Source organism: Muntiacus reevesi, chromosome 2 (genome assembly GCF_963930625.1).
Source record: "Muntiacus reevesi chromosome 2, mMunRee1.1, whole genome shotgun sequence".
NCBI classification, from domain to species: Eukaryota; Metazoa; Chordata; class Mammalia; order Artiodactyla; family Cervidae; genus Muntiacus; species Muntiacus reevesi.
In genome coordinates this window covers 9,012,013-9,024,154 of record NC_089250.1, presented here as the reverse complement: position 1 = coordinate 9,024,154, position 12,142 = coordinate 9,012,013, and the positions used below count along the sequence as shown (strand labels likewise).

Genomic DNA, 12,142 nt, shown 5'->3' with positions numbered 1-12,142 from the left:
CATCCCACCTGGGCTGGTGATCTGTTTCACCATAGATAATATATATGCTGTTCTTTCGAAACATCCCACCCTCACCTTCTCCCACAGAGTTCAAAAGTCTGTTCTGTACTTCTGTGTCTCTTTTTCTGTTTTGCATATAGGGTTATCGTTACCATCTTTCTAAATTCCATATATATGTGTTAGTATGCTGTAATGTTCTTTATCTTGAATGTTGAGTTTTAAGCCAGTTTTCTCACTCTCCTCTTTCACTTTCATCAATAGGCTCTTTAGTTCTTCTGCTTTCTGCCATCAGGCTGGTGTCATCTACATATCTGAGGTTATTGGTATTTCCCCTGGCAATCTTGATTCCAGCTTGTGCTTCACCTAGCCTGGCATTTCACATGATGTACTCTTTTTAGAAGTTAAATAAGCAGGGTGACAATATACAGCCTTGATGTACTCCTTTCCAAATTTCGAATCAGTCCATTGTTCCATGTCCGGTTCTAACTATTGCTTCTTGACCTGCATATAGCTTTCTTAGGAGGCAGGTAAGGTGGTTCAGTATTCCCAACCGTTTAAGCATTTTCCACAGTTTGTTGTAATCCACACAGCCAAAGGCTTTAGCATAGTCAATGAAGCAGAAGTGGATGTTTTTCTGGAATTCTCTTGCTTTTCCTATGATCCAAAGGATGTTGGCAATTTTATGTCTGGTTCCTCTGCCTTTCCCAAAGCCAGTTTGAACATCTGGAAGTTCTCAGTTCACAAACTATTGAAGCCTATCTTGGAGAATTTTGAGCATTACTTTGCTGGCATATGAGATGAGTGCAATTGTGCAGTAGTTTGAACATTCTTTGGTATTGCCTTTCTTTGGAATTGAAATGAAAATTGACCTTTTCCAGTCCTGTGGCCACTGATGGGTTTTCCAAATTTGCTGGCATATTGAATGCAGCACTTTAACAGCATCATCTTTTAGGATTTGAAATAGCTCAACTGGAATTCCATCACCTCCACTAGCTTTCTTTGTAGTGGTGCTTCCTAAGGCCCACTTGACTTCACACTCTGGAATGTCTGGCTCTAGGTGAGTGATCACATTATCATGGTTATCTGGGTCATTAAGATCTCTTTTGTGTAGTTTTTCTGTGTTTTCTTGCACCTCTTCTTAATATCTTCTATTTCTGGTTAGGTCCATACCATTTCTGTCCTTTATTGTGCCCATTTTGCATGAAATGTTCCCTTGATAGTTCTAATTTTCTTGACGATATCTCTAGTTTATCCCTTTCTGATTTTTCCCTCTATTTTTTTGCACTGATCACTTAAGAAGACTTTCTTATCTCCCCTTGTTATTCTTTGGAACTCTCATGGTAGTTTGAAATTACCTGGGAGCCATTCTTTACCATGGCTAGAAAAGTGCATGGGGCACCGGGACATAGTAGAACTATAAAAATAGTAAGGTATTCACAGGCTGGAAGAGGGATAGTGGGCGTGATATTCAAATGAATCAAGTACAGTTAATGGCACATCCAATGGATGTAAATAATTTACTCAAGATTCTTTAATAATCCTGAGGTTTCCCCTACTTTCTAAAAAGAAGTGTGAAATAAGATGAGTGCCTACCTTTTTCAGATTGCCCTAGAAAGGACTGCTCTCTCCACTGCAATTTGGAGTGAGAAAACTGGGGAGAAGAGGGATGGAATGCAGTAATAATCTGAATTGTGACTACAAATATTAACGGGTTTCACACAACTTCTAGCATGTTTAACATGGTGGTGTGTGCACAGACCTGGACAACTTATGAGTGTGGGGAAGAAATCATAGGACATGAAATTTAGGGCAAGAGAAAATACCGTTTGGTCCAGTCCCTCATTTTTGATGTGAGGGGCTGAGACTCAGGAGATGAACCAACTTTCCCAGGACAACACAGTGACCTCACAGGAGCAAGAGGTATACAGCCTGGATTTCCTGTCACCTCCTTTAGGCCTTCACAATGAGGTACCATTACACGCCAGTCAGGATGGCTGCTATCCAAAAGTCTACAAGCAATAAATGCTGGAGAGGGTGTGGAGAAAAGGGAACCCTCTTACACTGTTGGTGGGAATGCAAACTAGTACAGCCACTATGGAGAACAGTGTGGAGATTTCTTAAAAAACTGGAAATAGAACTGCCATATGATCCAGCAATCCCACTCCTGGGCATACACACTGAGGAAACTAGATCTGAAAGAGACACGTGCACCCCAGTGTTCATCGCAGCACTGTTTATAATAGCCAGGACATGGAAACAACCTAGATGCCCATCAGTAGATGAATGGATAAAGAAGCTGTGGTACATATACACCATGGAATATTACTCAGCCATTAAAAAGAATTCATTTGAATCCGTTCTAATGAGATGGATGAAACTGGAGCCCATTATACAGAGTGAAGTAAGCCAGAAAGAGAGACCAATAGAATATACTAACACATATATATGGAATTTAGAAAGATGGTAACAATAACCCTATATGCTAGACAGAAAAAGAGACACAGATGTATAGAACAGACTTTTTTACTCTGAGGGAGAAGGCAAGGGTGGGATGATGTGAGAGAATAGCATCGAAACAAGTATATTATCAAGGGTGAAACAGATCACCAGCCCAGGTTGGATGCATGAGACAAGTGCTCAGGGCTGCTGCACTGGGAAGACCCAGAGGGATGGGATGGGGAGGGAGGTGGGAGGGGGGATCGGGATGGGGAACACATGCACACCCATGGCTGATTCATGTCAATGTATGGCAAAAACCACTACAATATTGTAAAGTAATTAGCCTCCAACTAATAAAAATAAATGGAAAAAAAACAAGTAAAACACAAGCTGTCAGACGTGACTGGTGTATGGAAATCACACTTGAAAGACTATTTATGAGGCAAAATAAAGAAGTAGAACTACAAGTGATGCCCTCACTTTTTCAACTTCCAGTTTCAAAGGAAACAAACTGCTTTACTCACCTGCCGGGAAAAACTCGCCCATTTTCTTTTTGTAGATTTTGAAGTCGACTTCTAGGAAGACACAGAAGATGATCCGATCCACCTAGAGGCAAACAGTAGATACCTAAAGTGAGAGGAAATATGGCAAATGCATTCCCAGAACATGGTCTTGGAACAAAAAATAAACAGAAGACCCTCTCGCAGATTCTTGGTGCTATACTGCTAACTGTATGAGAGTACCAAGTGGTGTGCACACATGTGTGTGTGTGTGTGTGTTTGTGAATGCACTCTCTATGTAAATAAACCCATGGGCAATTTGGTGGAAAGATGTTGTATAAATCAAATAAGAAACAATAAATGACAATAAGCCACTTTGCAGCAAGCTATAAATAAGATCTGAGATTCCACCAGGATACCTAGACTTTTATGTTCTATTAAACAGCCACACGAGAGGTGTACAGCGGAATGACAATAAAGTATGTCAGTAAACAGAGAGCTCTTTGTCCTACCCTTGTTAAACAAATATATTTATCAAAACTGTTAGTATTTGAACATGACCTAAAAAGCTTCAAACAGTATAATTTGCATGCAGTCACTTGCTTTTAGCTTTACATACTTGGAAATGCAGCAGAAATAAACTATAATTAGTTGACAGTGCATGAGGCCAATATAACTAATCTGGTAGGTTATTACTGAATAAGGAAATGCCACTTCAGAAGTAAAATGTTTGCACAGTCCCTTTTTTTCTATTTTGAGAGCTTCTGCATGTAAGGAGTTTCTCTGAGACATTCCTAGAGTAATTGGTACCAGAGAAGAGAGATGGGATACACCTAACAGCTCAGGGATATCTGATATTAAATCAGTGACTCAATTTTGTGTCTTGAAAACTAACACCCCCTTTGTTCCTTTATTTTAACAATGTACAAAAAGTTAAAAATTACTCCATTCATCAAATTGCAACTGGCAATTGAACGGAACATCAGTAGGGAACAGAAGTGGGGTGTGTGTGTGACAGGACAGGAAAAAACCCAAAGGGATTTCATCCACCCAATCTCTCAGCTCTCCCAGCCTCTGGGGGACAGAGTCATATGAGCCGAGTCCCGAGTTCCTAGGAGGAGAGTGATCGACATGCCTGAGAGGGGAGAGAGAGGATTAGGACACGAAGAATCACCAGGGTTCTCTGAGCTAACGGAGGTTCAGAGGTGTGGCTTCCTGATCCCTGCACAAGGCTAGACCCCCAGCTAAGCGGACTGCCTCCTGGGCAGTCACTGGACTTTAACAGAAACCGTGCATCCCCAGCCACTGTTCCCACAGGGCGGAGAGAGCACCTAGCCTTCAGAAATGGAGGGACTGGGGTACAAATAACCCTGCTTTCCTTTCCCTCTATTCACCTGAGTTTCTGGTGTCCAGTCCTGCCTACGTGGCGTTAACATTTTTGACAAATGTAAAAACTCACCATCAACTCACTCTCCAGGTTACGTATACATTTAGTTGAATCAGTGATTAACTATCTGTGCAATACTGAATGCTCACCTCCAGTTTCCCTATGGAGTGTTTATGCCCTGTAGCTAAAGATAAAAATCATAATGTCGAGCATTAAAAATGAGTTACAAAAGGACAAACATGCTCTGAGGCCATACATGCTCTGATGTCACTACACAAAGTTTTAAAACACAAATATAGAAGAGTGTAGGGATTCATTCATAAGCACTAACTCCCCGAAACATGTGTAGGAAAGTTGCACATGAACTTCAAGACAATGATGATATCTGGAAACGGAGGGAAGGTAAAATGATGGACTGGTGAGGCTTTAACTGAATAGTGAAATTTTATTTATATAGAAAGAAAATAGATCCAAGAAAAAATAAGGTGATGGGTAACTGCTATTAACTATGGGGGTAGGTACATAGATATCATATTCTATACTCATTCTATACCTTTCTATATATATATGAAATACACCATAATTAAAAGTCCTAACATTAAAAATAAGATTCTGTTACTATTCAGTCATAAAAATGAAATAATATCATTTGCAACAACATAGATGGACGTAGAGATTATCATACTAAGTCAGAAAGAGGACAAATACCATATGATCTCACTTACATGTGGAATCTAAAACATGACACAAATGACCTTATCTATGAAGCAGAAATAGACTCATAAACACAGAGAACAGACTTGTGGTGGCCAAAGGGAAGGGGAGGTAGGGTAGGGATGAGGTGGGGGTTTGGGATTAGTAGATGCTAATTATTTTATATTGAATGGATAAACAACAAAGTCCTATTGTACAGCTCTGGGAACTATATTCAATATCCTGTGATAAATCATAATGGAAAATAATATGAAAAAGAATATATATTATATATATATAATATATATAATTATATATGTATATATAATATATATGTATAACTGAGTCACTTTCCTGTATGGCAGAAACTAACACAATATTGCAAGTCAATTATAGTTCAATATAATATAGTTCAGTAAAAAAAGTAAGATTCTGTGTTAGACACACTCTACTCTTCAGCTTCAGTAAACTACTTATAATTTCCAAACACCATAATTATTCTCACTTCTGTGCTTTTGATGGTTGACTTTTTTCTCCAGGCTTCAAATGATCGGATTATCTCTAAAGTCCTCTAATTAAGATCAAAATCAAAACAAGAAAACTTGGTTCAAAGCAGATCTAAGAAGAACAAGCCAAGCTAGATAGTCTCATTTGTACTAATTTCTCCTTATTTTTATGTTCACTTAATATAAATTGTGGGATTAAAAAAAACCACTTATGTTGCGTGTGTGTGTGGAGTACATTTGTTGTGGGGGAGGGAGGGTTAGTGGTAATGTTATTCATTGTTATTAAGTGTACTTTTGGGCACTACAGACTAAATCCAGATTTTTTAAATATTGCATGGAATTGTAATCCACCTTTTAACATTTTAGGGTTTGTTACCATGGAAATGGTATGGGTCCAAAATTCAGCAGCCTGATTTATTCATCTTTTTTTTTTCCTCACAGAGAGAAGATGGATGATGAAGGAAAAGTACTTTTATTTTAAACTAATTAGGTGGCCCAGTTCTCTGCCCTTATCCTTAGGCATAACACTGGAAATATCTTAGAAGCAAGTTAAATCCAAGAATTAACCTCATTTGCCAAGTACTTGTTATATATATACACATATGTGTGTGTATTCTCATACATATATATGCTTGGGGTTATTGTTGGATAAGAGCTCATTTAGCTGGCAAGCTCTGTGTTTATAAACTCATTATGGGTATTGGTCACCACTTGTGGTGGACTGTATTTTCCAAGATGGTGTGCAAGATATCCCATCCTTCAGGTTCCTCTTACGATGTAATGCTGACCATCTCCTCATTGAGAGGTGGGGTCTTCTCTTGAATCTGGGAGTACCTAGAACCCTTGCAGAAATGATATGTGAGTTTCGGGTCCATGTCGTGAAAGGTGATACAGTTTCTGCCTGGTTCTCTTGAGATACTCACTCCCATACCTAATCATTGTGCCCTGAGAATCAGAGGTCCCTGGAGAATTCATTTGCAGAAAGTCTAGCCAACAGACCCAGCTGGAAGTGAGTAGCCCCTGGGTGATTTCAGCTCCTGGCTTTTCAGCTACTCTAGGTAATACCATCTGGGCCAGAGACGATCCCTTCCTGCTGAATTCTGCCCAAACTGTGGATTCATGTGCAAAACATCAAATCGCATAGTTAGAAATTGGATATTCTTCTAGCTCCTGCCTATTGCCATTTTTGGATTCTTGCTTCTCCAGCTGCATGGTATTGACTCCTACTGAAAAGCTCAGACTGACTGGATCAAGTAGAAGTCACAATGGAATGACAAGAAGAATACAGACAGTGTAATTACTACACAGTTGAGAGATAGAAAATCTGACTTGTGCAAAGGAGGAAGAACCTGGGTGATCCATTCTAGCTGCAGATAAATTTCATGAGCATATGGAAAGATGTCTCAGTACTGAGGCTTTGGAGCATGATTTCAATTTTCTTCTATATTAGGTATAAATAAAATGATTTTGTACAAATGGTTGTTCTTGAGAGAATATATTTATTCATTTATTCTTCAGATATTAATTGAGCACCTTCAGTTTGTGGGTCTTAGCAAGTTTCTCATAAGAAAACTTGAATCCAGAATTGAGGGAAGTTTCCCCCACCCAAGGCCAAACAATTAGTGGCAGAATTCCAGGCCTCTTACCATCACGTGAAGGGTTCTTTCTGTGCAGTCACCCAGATGGTGACCCGAGGGACTGAGTTTCTGGGCCTGTCACTTGCTCTGGGACACTGGACGAGCCATTGTGTCTCTGGGCCTCAGTGTTCACGTCTCATAAGGAAAGGATTGCATTAAATCATCTCTATCGCTTCTTTCTTCTGCTTTTTTATCTCAAAGTCTACCTCTGTGGTTGTGTGATACAGTGCCAACTGAGTCAAGCTGAACTCACGTTTCTGTGAAGAGTTCTGGCTTAGTTGTCCACGGAGCGATTGCTATGAGATCTGGGGGCAGAAGTGTGGCTGCACCCACTGCTCTGGGCAGGCGTGGAGGCTTCCGGGCAGGTCTGTGCTGCTGCTCATTCCTGGCTCACCCGAGTGTGGCCCACAGCGCCTCTCAGCCCTGCTGGCCCCCTGAGTCCTGGGCCAGGCACACGCGCAGCCCTGGGCCCAGGGCACCAGCTCCTCTCCTGCGGGCACGGCAGCTCCGGGCTCCCGGGCACCGAGGGGCACATGTACGCGGCAGTTTGTTCCTGGGGCTCCTCTTCGCTCCCGTGGCTCCCACTGTCTTTGCTCACTTCCACTGGGCATCCAGCTGTCCTCAGGACGCCCCTGCCCTGCTAACACCCTCCAGGCCCGGTCAGAAGCGGAGGTTCGGCACCTCTCTCTGCTGGGCCCTAGGTAGGGACTCTTCTCTGTTCCGCGAAGTCATCCCCTTCTGGACACTGACTTCCTCAGTTTCTCACTGTTGAATAAGTTCTAATCCCTATAAGAAAAACCCTTATTCCATATCTCTCATAAAGTTTTGCTTCCCCGATTATGCTCAACTGATGTAATCTTTAAATCATTTAGTTGGATATTATGGTAAAGAACATGATGCAGGGCAAAGAATAATAAAAATGCTCCTTTATGAAAGGGTATAACCTGTCAAGGTTACTCAGAGTCCGGTGACTTTCTTCAGTATAGACTTTGGTTGGTCCCAGTCCATCTTCTTGGTGAACTTTCTAATGTATGGAGGTGATGTTTGGTAGTTAAAGAAACCTTTGTACTTAAAATGACTCACATTCTTCTTTTTTAATGTGCAAGTTATTAGTAAACTCAGATGGGTCCTCAGGCTAACACATACTGCAAATAAGATAAAAGGTGACATTAAAATTTTTAGGAATTGATGATGTAACTGTAGTTCTTGTTACAATCTTAAACTAGAACCTTACGAAGACTGGGGTGATGCTCACCTTTGCATTGTGTAGTTCCTGACACATAACAGGAACTTTGTAAATATTCCCAGAGTACTAGTTAAGGAAAACAGAGCTGACTAAAAGGCAAGTTCATGGCAGATGTATTTTAAGGGTATTTTAGTTCCAGAACCAAAAATGACTTCTTTTGGAAGAACACAAGACTTTCACTTATGTTTGTCAGAGTACACAATTATAGAGGGGCCTGGATGTTTCACAAAAAGTAGAAAAGAGCTACACAAAGGGTGAGTCATTTATTGTTACTGATTGTCATCTTATCCAATGAAACTATGCCAGGTACAAAGGTGCCTGAGCCCAGCACTGATGTTTTTATACAGGGTGCTTCTTAGTTTCATAACAGAAACAATGATAGTACCTGTAAACTATGATGTTTTAAAAGTTTAAAAACCTTTTTAAAGTGAATAAACAGTATCAAACATTGGCAAGGATGTGGGTTAACAAGAACTTTCATATACTGCTTTACAGTCACTTTGGAGAATTATGTGGCAGTACCTACTAAATTAGCTGAATATGTACGTACCCTACAACCCCACAATTCCACCCCTAGGCAGACACCCAGCAGAATACATATGTATGTTTACAAAAGGACACATATTTCAACATTCACAGCAGCATTAATTTGTAGTTCTCTCCAACTTGGAAGCTACTTACTGCCCACAAAGAGTAGAATGAATAAATTAATTGTGATCTATTCATACAAGGGGCTTCCTAGGTGGTGCAAGTGGTGAAGAACCTGCCTTCAATGCAGGGGACATAAGAGACACAGGTTCAATCCCTGGGTCGGGAAGATTCCCTGGAGGCGGTCATGGCAATCCACTCCCGTATTCTTGCCTGGAGAATCTCATGGACAGAGGAGCCTGGTGGGCTGCAGTTCATAGGTTTGCACAGATTCGGACACGACTGAAGTGACTTAGCATGCATGCGCGCATGCATACAAGGGGATACACAAACTGGAAAGACTTGAAAATTTATAACTACACACAATAATACAAATTAAGAATATTGAATAAAAGAATCCATTAAAAAATGGAGTTCACACTGGATGGTTCCATTTCTATAAAGTTTAAAAATGTTAGAGAAATAGGAAGAGTCACCTATGGTGTTAAAAGTAAACACAGCAAATTACTCTGGGGTGAGGGTTGGTGAAAAGGGCCCTAGGGAAATGCTTGGGACCCTGGTTTTTCAATCTGGGTGCTAGTTCCCTAGATGCGTTCGGTCTGTGAAAAGTCATACTTAGGATCTGTGTCCTCTGAATATTATACTTCAATAAGAATTTTTTCTAAGATTGAAAGTCTTTTGTTACAGTTGTCTTGGTCAACAATCAAAAATCCATTTTCACTGACTTAGAGGTCAAAAAAGTCCTTTAAAAACTGACCTTCTGAAGGCAATCTCTCTCTCTATTTCTACTGATGCCAACTGTAGCTCACCCATCAAGGCGTAAAGGAGTAAAAATGTATTTTTCTCCACCAAGATATCCATTAATCCACAGTTGGGGGTTTTACGCCCCATAAATATGATAACATAAGTTCTATTAATCTTTTTCAGCATCACAGCCACTGCCCCTGAAGAGGGTTACGCAGCAAAGCAGGTTTGGAATATCTGTGGCCGACCTCCATTTTTCACGGCTACCAGTCCTAGGGCAGCTGACACAGCCAAGATTATCGTGGGTTCAGCGATCCTGGGAGAATGAATGGAGTCTGATGAATGCAACTTGCTTCCCCAATGACAAACGATAAGCACTCAGAGACCTAGCGTGCAGGCAAATATGGCCTTAACTGATGGAGGGGTACCCTGTGTAAATTCAGCCTGATGGGCAAGCAGATGTTCAGCCTTACTGACAGATAAACCAACAGCCTCACCAGGACAGGCTTGGATATTGGGGATCTTCCTAAAACAGTGGCTGCTGCTAATAAGTGAATTAAATTCCAAGGCTTAAGTATCAACATGACATAAGAACAGGTTTTGAGACGGATGGAAGACCAGGACAACAGGAGCTTGCTTGGGGCTTTGGGTAAGTCAAGTTTAAACAGAGTTAGAAAGGGATACAGTCACTACTGAATAAAGAACAAAACCAAGAAATGGATACATTTCTGGGTCCTAGCCCCTTCTCTTTGATTCTGTGCAGTAAAAGGAGACCAATCTCTCCTCACCCCAGTATATTAGTTCTGGTGTCATATAACAGATGACCAAAAACTTAGCAACTTATAAAACAAAGTTTTATTGTCTAAGAGTTTCTATAGGTCAAAAGTCCAGACCGTACAGAGTTGGGTCCTCCACTCGGGGTCTCAGAAGTTGCGATCGGGTGTCAGCTGCCCTGAAGTTCTCACCTGAGCCCAGGGTCCACTTACAGCCTCATTCAGGTTGTTGGCAGACTCTAGTTCCCTATAGCTGTAGGACTGAGGTCCATAATATCTTGCTACTTGTTGACTAGGGACAGTTTTAGCTTCCAGAGGTCACCTGTAATTCCTTGTCATTGTGGCCTTGGAAGGCAGTTCAGGATATGGATTCTTTTTCCTTTCAGGCCAGCAAGAGTATGTGTCTATGACTTCCTCCATCTCCAACCTGCAGATGCCTTTTAAGAGTTCAGGCCCCATCAGGAAACTCTCCTCTTTAATGAGCTAAAGTGATTAAATACCTTCAGTACATCTTTTAAAAAGTCTCTTCTGACTAATTCGGGGAGTGACCACTCCATCATATTTATATTTACAGGAGAAGACAGGGGCTTTGGGCTTGGGGACATTTGTCTCCCATCTCCCACAGTGAGTCACCCCTGTATTCCAACGCCAGCTGGCTGTGTTCCAACCTGGACCTGACCACTTAGCTGCTCTCTGATCCTGAGCATGCCACTACCCTTTCTAAGCCTCGGTCTCCTCATCTCTAAAATGGAAATGCTGACCTTGTGGCGGCTGATATATTAGCTTCTTCTGTTGCATAACAAGCGACCCCAAGCTTTGTGGCTCAGAACAACCTCTGACTATTGGTTTAGGGTTCGGTAGATCACGTCTGCCTGGTGTGACTGTGTTTTCTGGTCAGCTATCAAAAGGCTGAAATCAAGGTGTCATCAGGGCTGACCGCTAACCTGGAGGCCGTGAAGAGAAAGTCACTGCCAAGCTCCTTGCTGGCAGGATAGAGTTCCCTGCAGGTGAGAACTGAGGTCCCTGTCCTCTGGCTGACTGCCAGTTGGAGTCCACCTGCCTCCCTTGCCAGATACCTGCCTCCATCTTCAAGACAGTGAAAGTGAGTTAAGTCCTTGATTCTGAATCTCTAACTTCCTTCATATCTGACATCTAGACCCAGATGTAAAGAACTTTTGTCATCTGGCCCACTTGGATGGTCTCCCTACCTTAAGGTCAACTGATTTGGGACTTTAATGACATCTGAACAACCTCTTCCCTGCATTTTCAGACCTAGATTACTGTTTAAACAACTGGGAGAAGGTATGTGTGCACCAGACACTGGGAATCTTGGGAGAATCTCAGAATCTTTCTGTCACAGCTTGCTGTAATGACCACTCGAGAGAGTCTATGTGAAGTGCTTGGCAAAGGGCCTGACATGCAGTAAGCTCATAAACATTGATTGTTTATAAAGTTATTATTCACAAGGTACTTGAAACACAGCACAGCACTGGCATATAGATAAAATCACTGTTCTATCCTGATCTTTTAAAACAGGTCAAGGAAAAGTATGAGCCAAAGAGAGAACAC

The 12,142-nt window shown here is 41.4% G+C and overlaps 1 protein-coding gene across 1 annotated transcript in view; it reads right to left on the bottom strand.

The window, feature by feature from the left end:
* Positions 1–12,142, bottom strand: part of MACROD2 (mono-ADP ribosylhydrolase 2) — a 2,149,518-nt gene that overhangs the window by 211,048 nt on the left and 1,926,328 nt on the right. The window contains exon 9 of the mRNA XM_065919545.1: positions 2,964–3,045. Coding sequence (XP_065775617.1) covers positions 2,964–3,045 — 82 coding nt within the window. The remainder of the gene's footprint in view (positions 1–2,963; positions 3,046–12,142) is intronic.